Source organism: Athene noctua, chromosome 22, assembly GCF_965140245.1.
Source record: "Athene noctua chromosome 22, bAthNoc1.hap1.1, whole genome shotgun sequence".
In the NCBI taxonomy this organism is placed as follows: domain Eukaryota; kingdom Metazoa; phylum Chordata; class Aves; order Strigiformes; family Strigidae; genus Athene; species Athene noctua.
Genome location: NC_134058.1, coordinates 1,772,999 through 1,797,681, shown reverse-complemented (window position 1 = coordinate 1,797,681; position 24,683 = coordinate 1,772,999). Strand labels below are relative to the sequence as shown.

Genomic DNA, 24,683 nt, shown 5'->3' with positions numbered 1-24,683 from the left:
ATAACCGAAGGCAACAGAAACCGAACGTGCCTGTGACAGGAAGATAGCTGGGTGCTCCTGGCCAAAGCGCTGCACCTCCGCTTGGAGGGTAACTCGTGAGACTCAACTTCCAGCTGCTGCAAAGGGGCTCAGCCCAGCTGCAGAGTTCCCCTCCCACCAGAGCATTAGTGAGGCCAAACAGGGAGAGCACCAGGAGTCCTTCTGCTGTCCCGGTGCCTGCTGCGCCCCCGGGTCCCGCCAGCTCCCTGGGAAATGCAGTGGAGCAAGGTCTGCTAGGTTAGAGGGTGGATCAGTCCTTCAGTCACGTTAACTGCAAAGAGCCTGAAACATTTTGGGTAAGTTTAAAAGCTGACATGGAAAATGCAATGTCAGATTCACTTAGCACTTTAAAAACTATTTGGTATGTGCCATGTCATTGCTGGCAGAGTAGGCAGAGATGTATAAAAAAAGGTTTCATTGACATTTAAATATATTTCTATATGAATGTCTCACAGAACAAAAAAATAAAGTCTTTTCATCACAAATACTGCAGCATTAAAATAAACACTTACCAAAATAAACAATGAGTGATATACATATATATATTTGAGTGTGTATACTATAGAGTGAATCATATTGTTGCTTTTTAAGTCACAAAAGCACAATATAAATACGGAATTTCCTGTGAACTCTTTTCCCTGTTGTAATAAAAATACATTCTTTACAGTTAAAGTAAAACTAGTGCAAGTCCGTTCTGCTGCTCCTGTTCCCCCGGCTGACCAGATCCGTATCATTTACATGGCACTTCATACTTAAAAATGACACTGAAAATTTTCCCTCCGAGACGATCCGCGAGCCAGGAGTTCTTGATAACGGCGAGCTTGAGGCTCTCGCACTTCAAGGCCGCGTAGTAGTTGGTGTGGATGGCGCGGCCCATGCCCTCGATGATCACCAGGTCTGTCTTCCGCTCCCTGACCAGCACGGCCAAGCCCTTGTCCAGGCGGCTGGAAGGAGAGGTCGGGGTTAGGGGCGGTCCCCAGGGACAGAGCCTGCCCGGGGGCTGCCTCGGGCACGGAACTGGCGATGCCAGTAAAGAGGAGCACTTGGCGCCAAAGTGAGATTAAAAGCTTCATCAAGGGCATGCAGAATTGGGATTTCCCAGGAAGCACCGGTAAGCTCAGTCTCCAACAGAGTCATTACAAATGAACCCGTTAATGACACGAAACGCTTCTGACAGTCAAGTGGATTTTGTGGTCACATGAAGGATTTTACATCCTCCGTAACTACGCTGCTCGTGGAAATGACGGGGAAAAAAGATCTTCAGCTTAGTAAGGCCTGATCAATATCAAGCGTAGTCTGTAAATCCAGACTAAGCAACTCTGAGTGGTTGTGTGAAAGCGACTCCTCTCAGCAAAGGGGGCTGAGCCTCCCAGAGCCAGCTCGGAGCATCCTGCTGCTGGCGGAGAGAAACAACAACGCGGGGCTTTGCCAACCTACCTGAGATCCAGACACGGGGAACTCGAGCCCGTCTGAACCAAGAGCAGCTTCTCTTCCCTCAGGGCAGATCTTTAGTTGGAAAAAAAGGCAAAGAGGTTAAACAGCTGCTGCCACAGGGTCGAGCAGCTCTACAGCGAGTCTCTAACGCCTCTTGGCAAAGGCTTTTTTCCTGCTGGGCCTTCACCAAGAAACGAGCAAAAGGGTGATTTTGTCAGCTAAACCCTCTGCTGGGGACACTATCTGTGAAATATGTGCAGCTTCCTCTATTCTTTTTAACGTAGAAAATTTGTTTTAGTAGCTTCGGTGATTATCAGGGAAGACACAAGAAATACAATTATGGATGTTCAAGAAAGATCTGATTTCTACATTTTTTTCACCTTAAGGAAAGTAAAGATCTGCCTTAGCCTACTTCCAGACTGCAGGCTTCAGACAAACGGAGTTAAACAGGAACTACGTAAGAAGGAACGTTTTCCCTCTCCGTGCTGTGCGACAGACACGGCCGGGGGTCGCCCACTCACTGGATGACGGGATCCATCGCCGCGATGCGCTCGGTCACGATCAGGGACTCGCTGTAGGTGACGTCGTTCAGGGCAGGGCCAGAGTTACAAGCCAGTATAACCTGGGGTCGAGACGGCAGAAGAGTTCCCCGGTTACCGCAGACGGGGTTAGAGCTGCTTGCTCGTTGCAAATCCCCCTTGCCTGACTTGTTTCACAACAGGGGAAATGCAAAGACCAAGGCTGGAGGCCTGCTCCTCCTTTTCCCTCCCTGGAGCAGCTATTTCAGGTCTTTTGCCCTCCCAGACCCTGGGGCAGCAGCCTCGGCTCTGGCAGAGGCTCCCTTTGCTTTGCCACCTTTCCCAACCTGCTTCGAGTTACTCTTGAGAGTTCCAGGGATTTGGATTATTCCCAATTTAAATGTTAGGAGCCCGTCTGGTAAAGTCCTGCTGGTAGGTAGCTAACGAACCTTTCACCAATTACCAAAGCTCCACTACAAAGCGAATTAAACAGTGAAAAGCACTTACCTCTGTCCCTCTAGAAAGGAGCTCTCTGACAAAAGGAAAGACTCCTAAAATTATGTCTATTCCACTGTTATCTGCGAAAATTAAGGCACATTTATGAGGGGGACCCTCCTGTAAGAGAAAACCAACGTATTCAGGACTGAGTTCAGAATTCGGTTCAGTGTCACGTAGAACTACTGGCTTCAGCCCCCACATTCAACACCCTTAAACGACTGGCGAGTGAGTCTGGTTCTCTGGCAGCAGCCTAAGAGCAGAAATCACCTACCCTCGGCCTTCGAGGAAATCGCTTTCCCTAGCGCTGTCTTTGCCCAGTTCTCTAAACCAGCCTTTCTTGGGGTAGAGGGGGCTTTGCAGCTCCGTGAGCGAACCCTGCGCAGGGCAGCGCCCGGCCCCAGCGGGAACGCGCTGCGGGGGGGCTGGTGGGGGCGCCCGCAGCCGGGGGGGGGGAGCAGCGCCCGGCAGGAACGCGCTGGGGGTCAGGGTGAACCTACCTTCGCGGGCGTTTTAAGCTAGCAAGCTGTAGGGTGAACAGGATTCCCTTCTGCCAGGAAAGGGCAGGATGGGCTGCTGGGGGCAGTGACATCCTAAAATGAAAAGATATTGCCTATTCTCCATTAACCTTTTCATTTGTTCTAAATCTGATGTTACGATACTCGGTTCACTCCAGTTCATGCTGGCAGAGGAACTTTTATAGTGAACAATGCTTAATTCCTAATAAAAAAAATTTGTCAGGACAGCGCTTGAAGTTCCTTAATTATCGCTGTTAGACAAGATTAGCTGATACTTTTGTTCTAAGATGTAACACGCAGCGATTTGCAGTAGCCTGCTCACACCAAACCTTTTGGCTATCATTTCCAACACACCAGATTTACACAAAGAAACAAAAGCTTTTCAATTAGCCTTAATTAAAGAGTCACAGAGATCACACGGGGCAGAAAAAGCTTTGCTAATTGGTAAGTTAATTACTTTCAGCGAGCTCCCAAATTAAAAGTCTTTTTTAGGTTGGCTGCTCAGATGGAGGAACAATCCAAACATTACGTTCGGACCCAAGTTTTTAAAATGATGGGCCTAGTTGTATAGAAATAAGTGCCCTTATAAAGAAGGGACAATATGGTCACTTTGGAACAGCTCTGAAGGCGGCTGGGTACCAAATGCTGCCGTTTCTGAAGGAATTCAGCTGAGAAACTTGCTAAGTAATGAAGTGTCAGACTAATTGCTTTTATTCCTTTCTCTATGGTAAGGCTGCTGCATTACCAACACTGTGTTACCAGGATTTGTTTTGTCAGAACAGAGTTCTGTTCAATCTGCTAAAAAAAACCCTGGGATTAGTGAAGTGGTTTTATGATTAATGAATTTAATTACTAACGGTTGGTAACAATGGAGTCGTACCTTCAGTCGCTCCAGCCACTGACTGTAGGAATCTTCTAACCAGGGTCGTTCTGTGTCACAGACAAAAATCATGTCAGCATTTCTTCCAGGCAAACAGTAATTCCGTACGTTATGAAAAGTAGGAGGCGTCTCTTTACAGGTGCTTAAGCATTAAAGCATTTGGGCTCAGGTTGCGAATGTTAAATGTGCAGATTCAAAGAGTTCCTGAGCTCCTCATTACAGGAATAGCTCAATTACAGCAATCCCAAAGTGGGATTTTTGGACTAAAGCCATGGAGTCACGCAAGGTGGCTACTGGAACAGCTCATCCCGGGATGGATGGTGGTGTATCTCCTTGACAGGGTTAGAACAGTGATGAAAAACAGCGTGGGCAAAACACTGGGAATCGCTGTGCAGCTGAGGCTTCTGTTCAAGGAGAGAGGTTTCCAGGTTTCGGTTCCTTTGGAACACGAACAGGAACAGGGAGACCCCACGGCAGCTCTGCAGCCTCTCAGACAACCCGGGCAAGCACGAGTGAGTTCTGGTCATCCGGGCGGCAGAACTGCCCCGATACCCGCGCGCTCCCCTCCGCTCTCACACCACCCAGCTCCAACCACCGCCGCAGAGCTCCCTGTACCTTGTAGTTTTGACTTGGCTTCTTCAAATCCAAACTGTGGCTCAGATTCCAGAACGCTGCACCAGAAGAGAAATAAAGGGTAAGCAGTTCAGCGACTTCACCTCGCATAAATACAACTCAAACATTTCTTTAGCAGGTGCTCAGCAAGGCGACTGCATTGGTACAATGGGGAGTGTGGTAGGTCCAGTGGCTGAGAACAGATACTTTGTGCTCGTGTTAAAAACAAAAAGCTCAGCTGTACCTTAAATTGAGAGTTCTTATGCTAAAAGAAAAAAGCTTCAGCAATGTATCGATGTTTCCAGGCACCAGACTACAGGCTAAAAAAACCACCTTTGGTCTGCAGACCACCGTAAATGTAGTCGTGATCTAAAATATCTGCCTGGTAAAACTGTGCTTTACAAAGTCTAATCTGAAGACTGGTCTACAAAAGTGGGTTTTTTTTAAAGTTGTACCTTCACAGGGAAAAAAAGGAATTAAAATAACCAGATAGAGGTTTTAAAAGCTACTACTAGTGGCTATATGGATAGTAAACCAGCCCCAAAGACGCAGGTGGTGAGGAGGGTTTCGATTCTACTCTGCCAGTTAAAATATGACACCACAAGGGCAGTGCTTGCCAGGCAGGTCTCCTGAAGTTCCTTAAATCTAGTACTAAGTGACATTTAACTCAGTCTCTATCTCTTCGTTCCTTCCTCAAAGAGAATGAGAGCGACACCAACACCAGGGGCGAGTGGATTATGCTCCAACCACCATCAGCTCAAGTTTCTGGTTGTGGGCAACGTCGGAAGTACCACAAGACTAAGAACGCCCATGTAGCCCTAAATCACCTTATTTTTAATGGACTTTTCTTGATTTAATCAGAGGGAAAACTCAAAGATGCAGAAAGGGAAAGGAAGTGCTGAATGTCAGCTGTACAGTCCTCTCATGCTGTTGGATCTGTATTATCAGTCCCACAAAAAAAAAAAAAAAAAAAAAAAAGCTCTAGAATTGAAAAATCAAAAATATTTCAAGACTGTTGGCATTAATATGCTTAAACAAATTCCTGGCTGCTGACAGGACATAAGGAAAAAAGTTCTCCAAATGGTAACAGAAATGTACGTTGATCAAAAAGAATTAGTATTTGGTCATCAAGAGACCACCCACCCTAACGTGCAGCCCGCTGAACACACACCGTGGCAGCAGGACAGCTGGAGGGTGCAGGGACAAAGGGGATTTTCTGCCCTAGGAAGGCAGTACCACACGGTAACGGTGCTACGGGAGGCAGCCAGGCTGGACTGTTAAACGCTCCGTCGCTTAATTCAAACATTCTGCCAGATCTGAAGGGTGGAAATGGAAACTCTCCCACACCACAACAATGCTCGTAAAGAAACAACCAACATTTGAGTAAGGCGAAATACGAACTACAAGTAAAGTTAGATTGGTGCACTTTATTTTTTCTTTTTTTTTTTTTTTTTAAAAAAGAACAATTGGATAGTCTGTATCTTAAAAGGGTGCTTTTAAAATATTTAACACCTACTCTGAGACTGCTTTTGCTCCCCAGTCAAAGACATTCCCCGCAAGAAGTCCTTTCACCAGAGCAAACTGCCTCTCCTCCCAGCCTAATGAATCCAAAGATTCGATTACGCTTTGAAAACATTTTAAGGCTATGCCATTTTCTTTCTGCTTTACCTGTAAGAAAGACATGAAACATTGGATTTATAGACAAAAATTTCTTACCCAGCACTGGTTGTCTCAGTCCCAAGACCACGTTCAAGCATTCTCCTCTACGTTCATGGCCTCTAATGGACCAACAAGTTACTGTTATCAGCATGATTGGTATCAACAAGAAAAAAGTTTCCTGGGATTCTAATAAAAAGCTTCACTAGTGCTAGGACATGATCTGTAGCCCAAGCATTATTTTCCTAATAAGCCAGAGCTGCAGATCTTGAGCAGACTGGGAAATGGGAGAACAGACACACACACAAACCCCTTTAGTAGTAACACAATCCATCAAACCCGGGTAATTACCATCAGAAGGCTTACCACCAGCAGCCTTACAAAAACTGGAGATTTTTTTTTTTTTTATTATTATTTTGTCATCAAGACTTTTATCACCCCAGATGCTTAGAAGCTCTTGATTTTTTTTTCCTGTGCCTCTATCTCCGGTGAGATCACTGTTACATAGCTAGTTATCTTAAAAGGTTTAGAAGTGATACTGGGTACCATCTTTCATCAAGATCTTTTCTTGGCAGTACCTCGTCTGAATTGCCAAAAAGCAAACATAAGTAAAAGCCATCTCCCATATTTTTTTACCTCTGTCTTAGAGTGAATGTAACATCTGACAATACAGCTAGGGAGAACCTTCTGCGTGTTTTGGAGAAATACATCAACAGTCAGAAAAAAGCCTCTAACCAGCCACTGGCACTGATACTGTTTACATGTCCACACAGACAAGTGGTGAGGATCAGACCTACCAAAAGTTATTTTTGAGAAATACTGACTTTACAAGTATTATGTTACAGAATAAAATACAGAGACTAAACAGCTGCACAACAGCCACAACTATTTTTTTCAGAGCTAGAGGTTATGGATTTGTATATATGGCAACCCATGCTGAGTGCCTCCAAAATTAAAAAAGTCATTTATAGCACAGCAGCAAATTAATCCAGAGACAACGTGCAGGAAAGCAGCACAGTTGGGTTTAAGGACCGACTGCCTCAGCTAGCAAGGGAATGCGTGAAGGGTTTGGGGTTTTTTCAGGTGGTGGTTTTTTTTTTTGGTTTTTTTTTTTTTTGGATGGGATGAGGTGGGGGAGGATGACGAGCTGTTTATGAACACACCCCCTCCTCTTCCTTTTCTCTGCGAGGAGCTGTTGAGGTTGTTAACAGGGTAACAATGCAGGTGACTCTTACACCTGCCTGCAATCAAGGTATTTATTGGGAAGTACTTACAGAGCTACAGAGGGCTTTAAATTTGGAAATGGCTTCCACACCACGAAGAGAATAATGAGAAGAATCCCCGAAGTCTGCCAGAGTGCAGTGGCAGCCTCAGTACACACCGCCTGTGCTCAGAGCTGAGCTCCTGAGGTGGGCTGTGAGGTGCCCCACGGTCAGAAGCACCGGCTGTGCCTGCACCTGCCCCAGTCCCGAGGGGGCAGAGGTGCCTCCTCGCCCCGGGAGCGAGTCAGCGCTGCCACGGCCCCACACGCCCCAGCTCTGTGCCCCCCAGTCCCACACGGTGGCCACCCCCGGGCTAGAGGCCAACAGCTCCCCATCCCCTCACCCACGGCCGTTTCACTCTGGCAACAACCACCAGCTGGTTAAAACCCCCGCAGGCAGCCAGTTCCTAACCCCCCCCCCGCCAAGCAGTTACTTATACAGACTTTCAGAGTATGGAAAAAGCGTCTTCAACTTACATGTTGTCCACCCTGTAAAGCAAGAACTTACCTTGGAATAGGGATCCGGAAAATTGAACTCGTTTAAACAGTGTTCCCTTGTATCCAAAAGACTTCTAACTGTTAAGGTACCATACGCACTTTAAAAAGGGAGAAGGGGGGGGGAAAAGAGATCAACTCCTTGAAACAGAAAAAAGTTATTTTTCCCCTCTGTCTCCTCCATAAGGCACAGCAGGTCACATGAGTTAAGTCTTTACATGCCACATGAGCTAAAGACTGTCTCCAAGTGGTAACTCTGCTGTACAGTTTCTTTAAATAGAGAGAGAAAAGGTTCAGAGCCGAGCTGGATCCTTGAATCAACACGCTACCATTTTTAATCATAAATTTTCTGCTGATATAATTCCAGTATCTGAGCTCCCAGACTTGCCGTTTGACACATCACCTTGCTACAGCCTTCAGCCCACTCAGCTCTGTTTGCTCTGCTTCGTAACCTAACGAGCCTTTATCTAGCTTTTTGTTGGTTTTCAGTTAGCTTTGCATTTGCTCTGCTCAACGGGAGCAGCAAGTGCTGAAAAAGGGAAAAGAAAGGCACTTACAAAGGCTGCTGCCTGAGCGTCTGGAGCTTATTCCAGTATTTCTGTCGGAACTTTTCGGCTCTCTGCAGCGCGTCAATAGAGTCTGGCTGACTGGCTGCAGCACGCTTTGCCACCTGGTAGACAAACGAGGCACGACTGAAGTTACCAAATGAATTATTCTTCCCTGGAACTGATCTGAAGTTCAGTCTGGAAACTAACCCCTCCATCTGCTACTGCTCAGTGCCTGCATACATCTAGTCCCTCCCACGCAGCATCCTCCAGCTTGCCTTTACTCCAGCCACCAAAGAATCATTTTAAATCCCTTCTTTCTTCCCAAAAGATTGGAAGTTTATTTTTAAGACTGTACTTCCAGAAATGAAACACAAGTTCTAACAACTTATAGGAGCGGGGAAAAAAATAACAAATGCACACACACACACACACAAAAGGAGAAACAGGCAGAAATTCAGCAGTCCACATCAACCCTCCGAGTTCTTTTTTGCCTTTACTACAGTCAGGTCGAGTCAATGTTTCCCCCTGTGTTTTTCCCAGCCTTTTTTCTCCTGACACATGATGTTTCTGATTTGGATTTGCTTACTCAGGATACACAGCTCTTAAGTATCCGCACACACGGGCTGAATCAGTTTCACAGTGCAGAAAAAATAACTCCTGTCTGATGTAACTAGGCTCTTTGAATGCAAAAGTGGCTGTAGGTCCGTAGGGCTGCTCCCAGGACTAACAACACTGTGAGTATTTTTGGCCTTTGCCTTTTTAGCTTTTGATTGTATAACCCCCCCTGCTTGCCAGCTCTGCATAAAGTGGGGGGTCAGTGCCATTTAAAAGAGAATATGCTTTGAAAACACCTTTAAAAAAAAAAAAAAAAAAGGCACACCACAGGAGAAGAATACTTCTGCCTTTGAAGGTATCACATGGTAACTTAGGAGCCTGGGACAACATCAGACACCTCTGGTAACAGGGGAAGGAGGAACTGTACTTACAATAGGTTTGACCCGCAGGTCTATGTTGGCCCACAGCAGATTTATTTGCTAAATATTTGTGTCATTCACACACAGGACTGTTTTGTGACATTTACCCCGTCCAGTGCCTCCTCAAAGCAGGTGAGCCAGTATTTTCTGGCCATGGCATCATCTGTGAGGTCAACGGTGTCCGGAATATAGGTCGATGGGTCTTTCAGCAGTGGCAGGTTAACCAGCGGTCTCTCCAACCTATCCATTTCAAGCATGTCAAACTAGGTGGAAAAATGACAGAGATTTATCAGAACTTACTCAGAAACTGATTCATAACAAATTAAACTAGTCCAAGAGCTACAGACGTCCCTCCACAGTTAAGACTGACACATTTGCAGACGCCTATAGTCGAGTACGTGTCATCATAAATACACCACTCCCTTGCACGGATTATTTATCCACGCCCACCCTTAGAGATTATCAAGTCTCACACTGAAAATTTACTGTAGCCTCTCTATTTGATTATTTTCCTTCCCTACCTCCCCAGTAGTGTCAAATCCGCTGGGCTATCAGGTTCAGAGACAGGAGCACAAAGAGCTGAGCACAGGCTTATTTGTAAAGGGACGTTGCTGTGCTGCTTTACAACCTGTTACAATCCTGATCGACTCTCCAAAACTGTCCCTTACGCCTTCCGAAAACAATGCTTGGGTTAAAATTTCTAAGGCTAGAGATTAAATTCATGTGAAACAGGTATAATTACACAGCTCTGTACATGCAGTGTGCCTCAATTCTAGTGTCTGGGAAAAAAAAAAAAAAAGTGCACATTTATCTTTATTTTATGCCACTATCTAATCGTGTTGCGTTTGCGAACACAGCATGGCCTAGAAATGTTCAAAGTAAAGATTAGAGCCCACAATGTAACAAGAGTTTGTGGACATAAACCAAAGTAGCTGCTATAGAACAACTGGTTTTAGTATTAAATTCACTGCTGAATAAATACTTTTCAAAATCTGTCATATATTTTGTGATTAAGATGGATCATGTCATCATTTTTGCGGTCATACTTCTAATTCACAATTTCATTACAATAATTTCAGTTATGGCAGAGCTTAAAATTACATAGGGTTTTTTTTACATATAAGTACATCCCATGAAATCCATCGTCTGCAGCTCATAGTGGGCTCATATTAAGGTTTGGTCTGGGAAACCATTCAGTAAGAGTTTTGCGCCTTGTCCTGAGCCTAAAAAAGCCGAGCAACCAACAGAAAAGAACTAAGCACAGCCAAGACCTGCTCTCCCCGCCCCTGCACCCTACAGCAAGTACAGGCTCATTCCTGAAAGCCGGGAGATAAATCAGTGATGGAGGATATTTAAAAAGAGGTGACGTGAAAAACACTGACACGTGCACCGGTAAGAGACCGTAAAACACAACGAGCGCCACTATTTGAGCTTCTTTTCAAAAGCGCTCCAGTAGATGCGGTATTAGAATATTTTAAGATCCTTAATGCATTTTCTGACTGCTTACTGTATGCCAGTTTCCCTGTGAAATCGGAATTACTGTATTGTCAGTGTATTTAAGAGATGACTGGGCTCATGCTCTTCTGTCCAATTATCTATCTCTCTTCTCATAGGAAGCAAATAAACGCTGCTTAAAGACAGTGGAACGTCTGATTCAAAATTCTGAATCACAGTATTTCACCTGTAGCAAAATCCAGCTACTTCAGAAAGAGGGTAAGAGATGAACGTTCCCCCCCCTCCCATGCTTTGGTGAGGGAGAACAAGACACAGTAGCAGCCACAATCTGCCACAATCTCTTTTTATGAGACATCAAGCCACCACACAAGACACAAGACAACATCACACATGACACAAGACACCGTATTTTTTGGTAAGCAGGAGTCCCAGGGGCAAGAAGCAACTAGCTTGAGAATAATCATCTGTTTTCAAATCACCGTTACTAAGAGAAGGCCCTTAGTTCTAGAAAGGACAACCACATACTGTACCACTCCTTGTTCTCTGCATGGGGTAAACGTCAGGTGATGTGCTCATAAGACCAGAACTCCCAGCATAATTCTCTCCCCAGCTATACTGATTTGGATCTAGAAAAGAGAAAGACAGAGAGACACATAATCTGAAAATAAAACTGAAAATACTCCCATGAGCGAGTCTCCCATGAGTTAGCATCCCTTCAGAGAAGCTGCTCCACTACAAAAGCCATCTTCCCTTGCCTTTATAAGTAAACATAATTCTTCCCTCTAACCCCCAAAAGAAATGTTTCACCACTCAGTGAGTTAGCGAGCTCTAAAGAGCTTCAACCTGAATGAGATGTAAAGCAATTAAAGTTCTAAAATCACTCTTCTCTTTAACCCCCTTCCCTTGCCATTAAGGGCTATAACCAGCATGCCTTCAACTCACTATCACTGATCTGAGAGGTAATTGCTAATTTCAAATCTAGATTGATTATTAACCAAATAAAATTACAAAACTCCCAAATCACAGTGCAAGTTTCATATAAACACTGAAGTTACTTCCAGAATTTTTTTTTTATTTAATCACGTTCAGATGTACAGTACATGCTCCAGAAGCAACATCTTTAATTTCTCAGTAGCTGGTTCCTTGCCCATAGCTATAAAATGGGTAAGAAAATAATTCCACATCCATTATTCTGAGGTATAGTTGATATTTACTAAAACTAAGAACCATTAACAACCTCACTTTCTGTTCCACTGTAATTACTATGCTGACTGGCTTGCTAGTATATCAACAACAAAAAAAAAAAAGAAAAGGAAAATGGCAGAATTCAACCAAAGCGCCCTATACCCAAAGAATGTGGGACAGAGGTGTCTCATCCTTCATAAATGTCTGTGAGGCTTTTCACTCTCAAACAAACACAGTTTTGAGATGCTGGTTGTCTTCAGAACATTAACTGAATGCAGAAGCTGGCCTCTTAAATAGGGGGAAGTTCTCAGAAATCACGTTTCCCCGGTTTGATTGAGAGTTAGGACTGCTCTTTGCAGAAATGCAGGAAAGAGAAGAGCCAAATCCTGCTGGCTTCTCACAGGTGAGCAGGAAAACCAGCAAGACGTTAGGATGTCCCTGCCAGAATACAGAAAACCAGAGCCCAGCATCTGTGTGTGTTAGTGCCAGATGTATTCATTTAGGCAACAACTTACATGCAGCCTCTTAAGAGAAACTTGGACATTACACTGACATTTCAGAACACAGCATATACAGAACAGAGCAGTGCTGTACTTACTGTCTTGTTCAGCTCCTTTTAAAAATGCCCCAATGGCTCCCAGGTAGCCTTCATGTCTCAGGAACAATGCCTGAACCTCTCCCTGCCACAATATGAAACATTGCAATTGGATGGTCCCTGATGGCTAATATGTACTTCTTTGTCACTAGTTTTACACTTAAATTTAATAGAAACAACTAGAAGATGGTAATATTCATTTGTGCTACATTCTAACACATTCAGTAACTTTATTTAACTGTGCTTCTGAAACACAGCTTCAGGAGAAACTGCTTACATACATCATTCCACGTCATTAAACAGCTGGGGAAAAAAAAAAAAAAAACAAAACACATGCAGAAGTGGTGTGTGTTCTAAGCCTGCACAACCACAGAAGCAGAGGGAAGCCAGCGCCTTCACTAGAAAAGACCACTGCATCATTCCATGAATATTCAACTCCTCTTGCTTGAGCAGGCTGGAAATATTTGGTCATCTGATTTCGAGGTGCTCAGCGAAGGTGTGTGCCACTGTGCATCCCGCACATTCCAGACACTGCTCGTTATCTTTGGTTCCTGACACAGCTATTCAACGCTCAGCAACATACAGACACGCTGGATATTACCCGCAGGCAAGCATTTCCCCCATCACATGAGTTTAATTGTTAATGGAATACACGAATGCCAGGGAGAGTAACACCCTCCAGCCCAGCAGCAGGGACCCTCAGCTTCCCCAGGCCCGGCTGGGAGGGGCACTGCCTTCTCTAACGGAAAATGGGTAAGAGGAGAAGAACAGTTAATGCTGAGGTAACCTACAGTGAAAGATCTGCTACAGGCCACGGTGAGATCTGGGGTTGAACCAAGCTATTCTTGCAAGAATCTCAAGCTGCAGTTTTGTTTTAGTGGAAGTTTTTGGTTTTAGTTTACGTGAAACCCAACAAGGTTTTACAGAAAGGGACTGCAATGGTGAAATAAAGGGGAAAAAAAAAAAAGCAGCATACAGGAGTCTCTTGCCTGAAGCACTCAGATGAGAGGGAAAAAAAAAAAAAAGGTGTCATCTATTCTATAAAATTGCAGAAGTGCTGGAATTAATCTACCTGTAACAAGCATTAAGTGAGCTTTTGGACTTGACTGTTTTTCTAGTGAAAAATCTTCAGTATTTTCCACAGCTTCAAAACCTGCAAAGAACTACAGCTCGGTTGTTTTGGGTTTGTTTTTTTTTTTTTTCCGTTTGAACAACAAACACCACCCCCACCCCCCAATACTAACTGCTAACTATCTCAGCAGAACAATCCCACATTGCACAGCCTAGAGGGTGAAAAGAAATAGATGCAAGTCAGCAAGAGGAATTGAATAACAATGGCAGCTGTCTAAGAAAATAGCGAAAACTCATTACTTGGCAGCTACAAGACAGACTGTCAATCAAAAAATAATAACAGAGAGAGGGAGGGAGGGAGAGGGAAAGAGAGGCCAGACAGAACTCCCAGGCATTTCACATTGATTTTACCCCTCCCACAATAGATGTTTACAGCCCTGCCTTACCTACCTAAACAGCACCCTCTAAGCTTACTTCATGTGCAAATTCATTCATTAAAGTCTCCCAACACCCTAGGAAGATAACTAAACACATGATTGTGCTATTAGGAAAATCTCTGTTTCCATTACCTTGGAGAAGAAGTTGATACTGTAGGTTATTGTGCGCATAGTAACAGGGTGACCCCGAATAAAGAATCCTCCAAAATATATTTTATCTAAGTTATGGAGTTTGGCATAGAGGCAGGCGAGTTGACCAATGTCATTGCTGATCATATGTAGTAAACTTTTTGCCATATCTTCTTTGGAAAATTCTTAAAGGAAAGAAATAGTAAACCAAATTAAAAACGGCTGAATAATGCTCAAATGGAATGGACTTTTCTAACAGATAGCCTACAGCTGGAAGGAAAAAAAAAAAAAAAAAAGGAGTTTGACGGGTTTCTATGTGTGTAGAAGAAAGGTGTGCCCCCCCCACCAAAAATCTTTTACACTTCAAACAACAAGGAGTGTGTATTTGACTGAAGATAATCACGGAAAAAAAAAAAAAAAAAAAAAGCACTAAGCCTCTGAAATATTGCTTGAAAGAAACCTGCGTGAAAGGCCAACAGCAAATGGCAAGAACTCCATTTCTTCTCTCTAGGAACCACAGATGATGGTTCACCCATCCCTCTTGACCTGAGATGCTCTGCAAGCATTTCATTATAATACTGCAAATAAAATTGCAAATCATAGTAAATCACTGCCATGGGTCCTTTTCTGGACCAAGAAAGCCACATGTATTTCCCACAGGAATGAGTTAACATTGGGCTAACTCGACAGCTATTTGTGTTGTTTGCCTGGACTTACACAGTCCCAAACTGAACACGTGCGTGCCTGTTTGTAAAGCAGTGCTGTGTAACGTTTTTATTCAGTAAAATACTGAAACACATGCAGGTGAGATCATGAAAAGGACTGGTGGTTATTTCGCAGCTCTGCTTGTTCCATCATTACAAACATCCGCTGCCCAAGGGCCGGAGGAGCTGGTTGCATTTCTACTCCTCTTTAGTTTCAAACAACAACTCCAAATTACTGGAGCAGCTCGAGCAGCTGCCCCAGCCCAGCACACGGAGCACAGGGCACTGGGTAAGGCAAGATGTGTTTGTGCCGATGAAGCTGGCAGCTATTTTTCCACCCGTGTAAGTGTTCACAGGAAGCTAGCACAAGCAGCAAATCCGAGCTGACAGGCAATATAAAGTCTTAACTGCTGAGCAAATCTTGGGTAGATCTTTCATACCCCAATACCTTTATCTGCTGTCGTAGATTTCCCGAAGCTGCTGGCTATCAGATTTCCACTCAGCCCCAGGGTCTGGTAGGCGCCTCCATACACATCTTTCACCAGCATGTCTACATTTGTGTGCTGGCCCTTTGAAGCCAGTTGCAGCAATTCATCAAATTTCTGAGGAGGAGAAGCAGAGTTACTGCAGCTTTCCTGGCCAGCCAGAAAACCCTGCCCATAAACCCAGAGTTCTGCAGCATCTTTACGGACCAAAACCAGGGGTTTTGGCTTCTCTTAGAATCAACCCTGTCAGCAAGAAATAGATTAGTTCTAATTACAAGGACTTGTCCAGACCCGTATCTTATCAGACAGACTGATCTTAAGTGGAGCTCCTTTAATGATGAAAAGCACAATTATCCTATCTGCCATTATCTGCAAATAATTTGTTGAATTTTCCCTTGAAAACTAGAGATGGATCAGCACATACAAAATATGCCTCATGCATTTCTTATCTTGGAACGAAGTCAGAAACGCAGTAACTAAGAGCAAACAGAATTAATGTCTTCCTGAAGCCTAAGAAAAAAATGGTTAAAACCCAAAAGACTAAGTCTGCCTTTACTGTTGCAGAAATGCATTAACGCCCCTGAAATTAAACTGGCACACAACCTACACTACCCCAATACTTAATTTAGAAGTCTGTTAACCCCAGTTTCTTCTTCTACAAAATCAGAGACAATTAAAAGCAGACACTATCCTGTTCTAAGATTTCTTTCTTAAAAGCATCAAGCAAAATATTCCAAGCATGGGTCTTCCCTTTGGCATTTTCTTATTCGGTGTATATGTAACTCTAGCTTTTCCTACACCACTGACATCTAGGGACACTCATTTAAGTCAAATGGATCTCTGAGACAGGAAAAACCAGCATGATTTAAGAGCTGAGTTAGGCAGAGCATTACTAAATCAGGCCTTATTCTGGCATATCACCAACCTGGGATTTAAGTGATGAACCCCTGAAACCGTAATGTGAAACAAAGAGTTCGAATTTCTCCTCTCTATTCCCAGACATTTTGCAGTAATCGGGTGCTCTCTGCTCGGCTTCTGCAGAGAGCACTGCAGGAACTAGGCAGGCACTTCACGCTGAACAAAAGTACAGAAAATTAACAGGCCGCTTTGAGGCAGCTGTTCCCTGCATTACAGACATTATTTGTCCTTGCTGACAAACTCCTCGAGTCCCAAGCAGGATTACTATTTTGCCACTGATGAGCATCTTATAATTTCTGTCCCTACATTTGACTAGTATCCTTTTGCATTTAAAGCTTCCTTTTATGCATCAGAAGCACCAAAAATATGAACATAAGGATTCAGACTTATCTAAGATCACAAGCACCTAACGGAGAGTATTAAAATTGTCCTGAGCATTGCCTGTTCTGTGTCTGCACAAGGGCAGCAATTCTTTGAATAAAAGGTAAACCCCTCCCAAGAGACATAATTTTTTTCATCTTCTAGTACACTAATGTTGGACTTCTGGTTTCCCATAGAAACATTACTTCAAATAATTACTTCTCCCCATTCAGAATCTGGCATTCCAAGGCTTCCTGCTCCTTCTTAGCATCTCATTTAATCCCATACCCCTTAAAACTGACACTTGGATACCTTTGTTTTGGTGAGCAGTGCTCCAAGACCCCAGAAGGTTCCACCTCCAATTGAGCTCCCTCCAATCCATTCAAATTTGTCTTCTGTTTCTACCTGTCCATAAAACAAGGCAGATTTGTCTAGAAAGTCCCATGATAACTATAAACACACAGTTCGGTATGAGAGCGTGCAGGGGTTTTTGAACAGTGGAATTAGTGTAGGTGGAATTATTTAATAGTGTAAGTATCAGGTGAGAACTTCTCCAGAGGTGCACATATTTATACCACAAGAAGTTTCTGAAATCTTAGTATTTAATTCTTGTCAGCAGTCCTAAATATAGACATAAAATTTGGTCACCTCAACACTGTACCAAAATAAGCAATCAAATATTAAAAATCACTCTGATCTGACAGCCTTTGTCCTCATTAGTTAGTGTAACAACTTCTCAAAACACCAATTTAAATGTGATTAAAAAACCCTATGGTAGGTTTTTCTATAAAAGCATTCATAATTATGTAAAACATGAAAATTTTAAAAAGCAATCATGATTTTCTTTCTAAAATTTGTATTATCCAAGAGTAAACAACTACAAAACTGAAACAGCAAGATGTTTCAGATCGCCTTGATTAAATTTTGCAATAAAACATTTTAGCAACCACTCACCTTCACTATAGAAACCCCAGAGCCAATATTCACCAGTAAATAAGGGAAAATATTTGGGTGGTTTGTCTGAAATCGGAATTCTGTATCTGAATCTTTCTGGTATGCAAAAACTTCATGGGGTATGTTCCTTAGCACAAAGTTGCATCCTTTAATTAGGCAGGTCATTACATCTTCTTTATCTACTCTGAGGAGAAGGGGAAGAAAAACAACCCTTACATGAATTCCACTGATAAGCAAATATCTTTTAGAACAGTAGTTTTTAAAGACTTTACAAACAGGAGATAGTGACCCACACCACATGGCAGAAGTCCAGATGTCTTAAAACATGAAACCTACATCTCCATATGTTCTGATGCTGATCCTCCATGCCAGAACACACAGTCTGAAATGAGGCTGTTCCACAGTAACTTTAATCTTGCATTAACCACGCTGTCATTAAAAGTAATCCTGCTCCCCTGTTTGCTTGTTTATACTGCCTCTTTAGTGCCCTGGTGCCAGCACCTGTGTATGTGCACTCCTGCAATAAAGCAGGTCAGGAAAGTCATCTGGAAATTTAAGCTACCAAAACTATCTCCTATCATAGAATAATTTTCCATTGCTCTTCCCCTTCCTTCTCAACAAAGGTAAAAAAGTCCCTTCAACAATTCAGCACTTGTTTATGACAGATTAAAGTGACTGCAAGGAGCTACTACAGGGATTACCAAACACAGGAAAAAAAGATTTCTCCATCAGAGGATTCACAAAACATATCCTGAGCACAGAGTCTGGCAACACGATATGTAATTTAGGTAAGATGAAGGATGTAGCTGAGTCAGCTAACACTTACTGACTCTTGTAAATGCTGTATCTTATGGATTGTTGCTGATTTATGGTAAATGTCTTACACGAAATATCCTAAACCTTGTTGAAAACACATAAACAAAGCACAAATATACATCTCCATTAATAGAGAGTGCTTTGTGCTTGTCAGGATGGAGAAGGTGCTGCTTTGGGGGCCTGTGGACCAATTAAGCATGTCATAATGACATAAAAAACAAAATAAAACATAATGAAATAAAAAACCAAAAAGCCATAATGAAATAAGAAACAAAAAACCAGGTGCAGCACATGAGAAAAGGGGGGGATTGCCTCATTGCCTTGATTAATTGCTACTTAGTAACAGCCAATCAAGTACTGACGTAGGCTGGTCTGAAAAAAAGTTAACAGAATCCTACCTATCAGAAGAAGAAAGTAATTTGAAAAAGTAGTATAAAAGAAGATGAACACAGTACCTGAGAAACTGAAGAATAACTATGTAGAATCACTGTGTGAGAGGTGCCCTGAAGCCCTCCCCAGTAACATCAGGTAATATTTTATATTGGTGTAGACGAATTATATTTTTATCTATACTTACAGCAGCTTTTTAGCATATGGTGTTTGATAAAGATGCTTAAATGGTAAATTTATAAGGCTGTAAATTCACGAGACTGCCCTTTAGGCTCCTGCAAGCCTATGCTTCTGCATGAAGTTTAGGCAAAGGCCATACAGTAAGTTAATATATCATATTAATTACACACTCCTGAACAGGCACAGAAACATGGTAGAAGCTTTTGGAACTCTAACTTGAGAACCTAGGCAACTGCAGAGGTTAGGTATAGCCAGGGAAAAAAGGTGTTTGCCAGCAGTAATTTGGCTTGTAATAACAAATCTGTCTTGTGGCTTTCATCCTTAAACTTGAAGTAGGAAGACTGACACCTTTAAACACACCTCACCACAGTAACTGATCAAAGATCCCCAATTAAACTTCTTGTTAGTAATGAATTTACTAACTACTTGCTACTTTATTTCAAATTTTACTTCATTTTATACATTACTGTAGGTTTTGTGTATTTGGAGCTCTAGTCCAGCAGAGTTCAACAGTGTGTCTAAAGCCAGCTCCTGATAGCTGGGGTCCCATCGCTGCAATGCTGCTAGCTGGGCAGTGAGAAGTAAAAACTATTATCATTATATTATGTATTATATAATATATATTATATATCATGATTATTCATGATGGAGATTAATTTAACTTAAAAATGGAGTAGATGCAATTTAGATCCTTTAAAGAAAAAAGCCCTGCTTTTCTCTTTTTACTGTTGTTGTCCTGAGCCCTGTGTTCCTGCCTGGCTCTACTCCTGCCCTGCTCCCATGTCAGTTAAGGAGACAGCTCCTTTTTGCAGCTGACGTTCACTAACGAGTCGGTTCAGCCTGGTCTGGCCACGATGCACACACCCATCCTTACTGCTTCTCTCCTGTGGTGTGGGTGGCTCTTGAGAGCAGATGGGCAAAGCAGCAAGTTAGCCTTCTGAAATCTCATCAAAGGAAAAATATACTCCCGTAAGTTTAAACAGTTCCACTTACTTCAACCCCAATTTCTTCTCAATAAGATCTTTGAATTTATAGGCACCACCACCTGTAGCTTTGATGACTTTTGTCTCTGTATTGACAAGATGGTCTTTGATGAAATCGAGGCAGGTTTCAATATAAGTGTTCTCAAATTTAATGAAGTGAAGTCGAGCTGTAATCTCCTCCTGAACAGATATTTCATATAAAGGTTCATTTTCTATGTCCTTTAAAAGAGAAAAGAATTCCTTATAGATCATTCAAAATCCTTGAGAAACAAGGTTAAATGCTGAACTACCGAACATCCACACCTGTGCTTCCTTTGCCTTGAAACTGCGTTAAGTTTATGCTATTAAAAACATAAGATCCCAAGCTCCTTTCAAGGAATATAGTTTCAACAGATCTTAATTCTCCTCAAGCTGAGAATATAATCAATTTTCCTGTGCATTAGACACGCATGAAACATCTCTGCGAAAAAAGTTATGTCTGCATGGGAGTTTGTTTTTTTGGCACAAGTACCATACTGTCTAGAAAAAGAGCTATTTTAAACACTAACTGGCCAGCACTTCCAAGGAGGCAAAGAATGTAACTGAGTTTGTCTGGGCATGGGCTGCACAACTCAAGCCCTGCAAGCAGTCTCTCAGTAAAGAGAGCATGTATGATGTATCATCACATGAATTTAGATCTTCAGCTATACTAAGCTTGCAAAGCAAAAATAATTGCTGAACCCATGCTAACAGCTAATTTCCCCTGGAATATAGCAAAGGGTTATTAACAGGAGCCACACACTCACCAGAGCTGCAGTATAAATGCTTAGGGATGGCTGTGTCAGTACGTACTAGAATGTTTTTTAAAATAAACATTTTGGCTGTGACAACTTCAGAGTAACAGAAGGTCAAACTATAAGAAAGTGCTAGATAAAGTTTTATATAGAACAAGTTACTAGATGGGTTTCGGATGAAACTTCTATCCTGCTATGAGAAGCCAGTCTGGTGCTTCACCCTTAGGAGTCAATTGGATGCAACTGGTGAATGTTCTCACCTTTCCAGAATGATCAAAGGATCTCACTCTTGCCACTTTGTGCTGCACAGTTGAATAATAGGCCAATTTGGTTAATGAACCACCTGTTAATAAAAAAATGACAAGTTATGACTAATGCCCCACTTTAGAGCAAACAATATAACTTATGTTTATGTATGCTTTACCATAGAGTTCCTGGTTTCAAGGATCTCCTCAGTTAAAGACAGATATAATTAAGCTAAATGCATAAAGCAGTGAGCCAAAAACCCCTTGTCTAGATTTGGCATGGTTAACCCCAAATGCTTATGGGAAAAGCTCCACGAGCTAAGCTTAGGCCCAGCTGAAGTGGGGATGACTGAAGATAAGCAGAAATAAGTGGAAGTATTTAACTGGCTAGGCTACTGCATGTATCACTCATTTATCTTGTTTGAAAACTCTTCATAAACCCCTAAATCTGCTGCTTATAAGAAGATTTTATAAGGAGGTTTGTCACAGCTGAGCAACGCGTGCCACACGCACGACCAAGAAGTGCTTCATCAGAACACTTAAGTAGATATTCTTAACCTGCTTCCAAGGACAAGCTAGGAATTCACAGCTGGTTAGATGATGACTCTGTGTACTGAATAACTGTTGTGCAAGATTATTCTTGGCTTTGGGGTAAAGAACGCTTAGAATGATGCTCTCCAAGCACACCAGTTAGTGGTATTACCAACATGCAAGTCTGAGCAGAGCAGCCTCATCACCCTTTTCTCTTCAGGCCTTGATTACATCAAGGCAATACAACTTCCAACTTGCACCCTGAAATGGAACTTAAGCCCTTGCCCTACCTGTGCTGTCTCTGCATCTGACCTGCAAAAGTGAATTTATGAAGTCAGACTGAATAACTTGACTAACCGATTTTCCTTAGGACGAAGCAGTACCTGCTGGTGCCTGATACCTCTTGGCACTTTAATCAAACAGATATTTCAGCCTGAAAATAGGAAGCTCTCAAAGCCAGCTTATCTTTGTTAAAACAAGCTTTTAATATTTTTTTTTTCCCCCTTCAGAAAGAAAAATGCCTCTTCAACCACTCCTGAGTATCAGGATCTGATTAAGGTATTTGGTTTGCTTTGTAAACCTCTAAGCTGCTTTGGCTGCTGGAGGAAAAACCCTGAATTTTAATTCTGCATAAAAAGTACCCTGGGCTGCAGGGGTAAACCACCCTTACCTCTAGAGGAAGACACTTCAAACTTTGCATCCATGCTGCCAGAATGGGAGCACAAGGCAGTCAGGCAGTCGGTATCTCAGTGCTACAGGCTTGAGGTGTAGCTGAATTTAAGTCTGGATGTGCTACTTGCCTCTTGCTGAAAGGGGTAACATGCCACTTCTCTGGCAAGTTTACTGTGCATCTCACAGAACGTACTGCATGCAAGGCAGGAAGTAATTAGGACCAACTACTGCGTTAAAATTAAAGTCCTAATGGTAAATAAAAACCTGGCAACGATGGAAACAGCTAAATTCAGTGGCCCTACATTCTCATTCTGCTGCCTTATAAATGTCACCAAGAAATGCAGCAGGTGAAAAATAACCAGCTAGCGCTTATAGCTTTGCTTTCGTAACAGTAGTCTCATCTCTTCCATAGTGCTCAAACAGGAAAATTTTTGCAGCCTGTAGGAGAAAAATTGGTGGCTTTCTCCAGCAAAATTTAAATGAGGTTGTTAAAGAGTGATTGCTGACCAATGCTTATAGTAACAAAAGCAATAAAGCTTTCCTGACCTCAGATGATGTTTCAGTGTACTACCCAACGCTTTAAAGTTTATGGTAAACAAAATTCAAACTCTTCTGCTAGCTTGTTGTTTAAAAGTGAGGTTTTTCTTAGCTTTTTCCAATAAACTAAACTCGGTAGCTCTGTGCTGAGGAAAAAAGCTTCCTTCCAAATCTCTAAATAGAGGAATAGTGAATCTTGTGTTGAGACTGTCATAGTGTTTGTACTACACTGATAATGATACAGGTGCTTCAGCAATTAATTTACCAACAGATAAATGGTATGTCAAGCTATGCTTTATACATTTTCCCCTTCCTCTCCTAGTTTTTAAAGACTTAAATCCATTCAGAACACCAGCTGAGATGTGTGGCTTTGTAACTAATCCCACAACTCTTAATTCCACTCTGACCCACAGAAAGGACCAATTCCAGCTGTTATTTAAACAGGCATGAAACAAGTAGCTTCTGAAGGAGTTAAGCAGATTTGTGACATGACAAGACTGTATGTTATGGTGTATATATTCTTCCCACTACACGGTAAGTCTACAGCACCCAGAGCAGTGTTAACCAGAGGACTAAGGGAGGCTTGCACCAGTACCACACAGTACCGTGGCTGAGGAATACTTTTCTTCTGGTTTTCTTACTAAAAGTTCAACTGACCTAGAAACTGCAATACGGAAGGAAAATGTGTGAACCGGCATTTTTGGTTTTGCAGATCTCCGTAGAATTAATGCTAATCCCTGCCCAGGTGAAACTGTTGTTTAGGGGCTGATCTCAGCTGTGTCCCGGTGTGCCCCCCCCCACCAGCACGGTTCCCTGCTGTGGTGCTCAGGTGTCACTGATGTGCATTGCTCTCGCTGTTGTACACCCAGGATTGTTATGTTCTCCGGCTTATATGCAGGACGTGGGGTGTTTCTGGGGGTGACCGAGGAAGCAAGTGCAGCCAGCTGCCATTACAGGCCCCGACCGACACCAGACCCCCCATCTCTGCAGCCACCCCGCTTCGCGGGGCAGGCGGCACAGCAGCTTTCCCCAGCCCTCTTTCTCCTTCAAGACCCCGTTCGGGAGCTTGGAGGAGCGGCCAGCTACGAGGGTCGGGATCCGCAGCGCTGCTCCCTTCTCGGGCCTAGGGCCGCCGGTGCACCGTCCTCTTACCCGCGGCCGCCCACGGGCCCCGCCGCAGAGGGGGGGGAGGCGGGGGGCGCCGGCCCCCTTCCCCTTCGGGCAGGCCAGCCCGCTCCGGGCGGTCGCCTCGGGTTGCCTCTCGCCGCCAAGGGCAGCCCCAGGCTGTCCCCTGAGCCGGTTCCCTCCGCGGCCCGTTAGCGGCGGCGGGCGGCATGCCGGGCCTTGTAGTGCCGCCGCCCGCCGGGCCCTTCGCCACCGGCGGGCGGCGGGACTCCCGCTCCCATCATGCCCCGCGCCGCGCCCCCCACCGCGGTGCATGCCGGTCGCTGTAGTGCGCCACCTGCCGCCCGCGCCGCCCGGCGCGCCTCAGGGGACTGCATTTCCCAGCGTGCCTCGCGCGCCGCCCGGCCCCGCCCACTCCCCTCAGCGGCCGAGAGCCGCCGCCCGTTCCTCGGCCATCGCCTCCCCCCCCCCCCCCCCCGCCGCCGCCGCCGCCGTCGTCCCGCCGGTCCCGCCCGCTTTACCGATGTCTATGGCGAAGCGCTTGGCGTTCTCCAGGTTACGAAAGATTTCGTCGGGCGGGAGGGTGATGCTCTTGTCCAAACTGCCGTGACCGCCGCTACCTCGCCCGCCCCGCTCCGCCATTTTGAACGCGACCCACTCGTCGCCCGGCCTCATCGATATGCAAATGTATGCGCATACATCTACATA

The 24,683-nt window shown here is 43.8% G+C and overlaps 1 protein-coding gene across 2 annotated transcripts; it reads right to left on the bottom strand.

Moving 5' to 3' along the window:
• Window positions 1-768: 768 nt before the first annotated feature.
• PANK4 (pantothenate kinase 4 (inactive)) lies at window positions 769-24,683 on the bottom strand. 2 transcript variants are annotated; one of them, XM_074924489.1, is made up of 19 exons: window positions 24,497-24,683; window positions 21,126-21,208; window positions 20,103-20,311; window positions 17,724-17,907; window positions 17,082-17,174; window positions 15,455-15,608; window positions 14,306-14,487; window positions 12,669-12,750; window positions 11,411-11,511; window positions 9,538-9,693; window positions 8,466-8,578; window positions 7,922-8,009; window positions 6,013-6,164; window positions 4,500-4,555; window positions 3,885-3,934; window positions 2,499-2,603; window positions 1,995-2,095; window positions 1,477-1,545; window positions 769-983 (listed from the first exon to the last, which is right to left on the bottom strand). In XM_074924489.1, the coding sequence occupies exons 1-19, from the start codon at window positions 24,648-24,650 to the stop codon at window positions 770-772; spliced, it is 2,346 nt and encodes a 781-aa protein (XP_074780590.1). In that variant the 5' UTR covers window positions 24,651-24,683; the 3' UTR covers window position 769. The 2 variants fall into 2 exon arrangements, with proteins under 2 accessions (XP_074780590.1, XP_074780589.1); XM_074924488.1 differs by having other exon boundaries at window positions 2,499-2,606; window positions 24,497-24,682.

Coding starts and splice junctions, on each gene's coding strand:
- PANK4 (XM_074924488.1), bottom strand. CDS start 24,650: ATGAGGCCGGGCGACGAGTGGGTCGCGTTCAAAATGGCGGAGCGGGGC. Junction 1,546..1,994: donor GCGATGGATCCCGTCATCCA/GTGAGTGGGCGA, acceptor TTCCAACTAAAG/ATCTGCCCTGAGGGAAGAGA. Junction 984..1,476: donor TCCCCGTGTCTGGATCTCAG/GTAGGTTGGCAA, acceptor CTCTCCTTCCAG/CCGCCTGGACAAGGGCTTGG.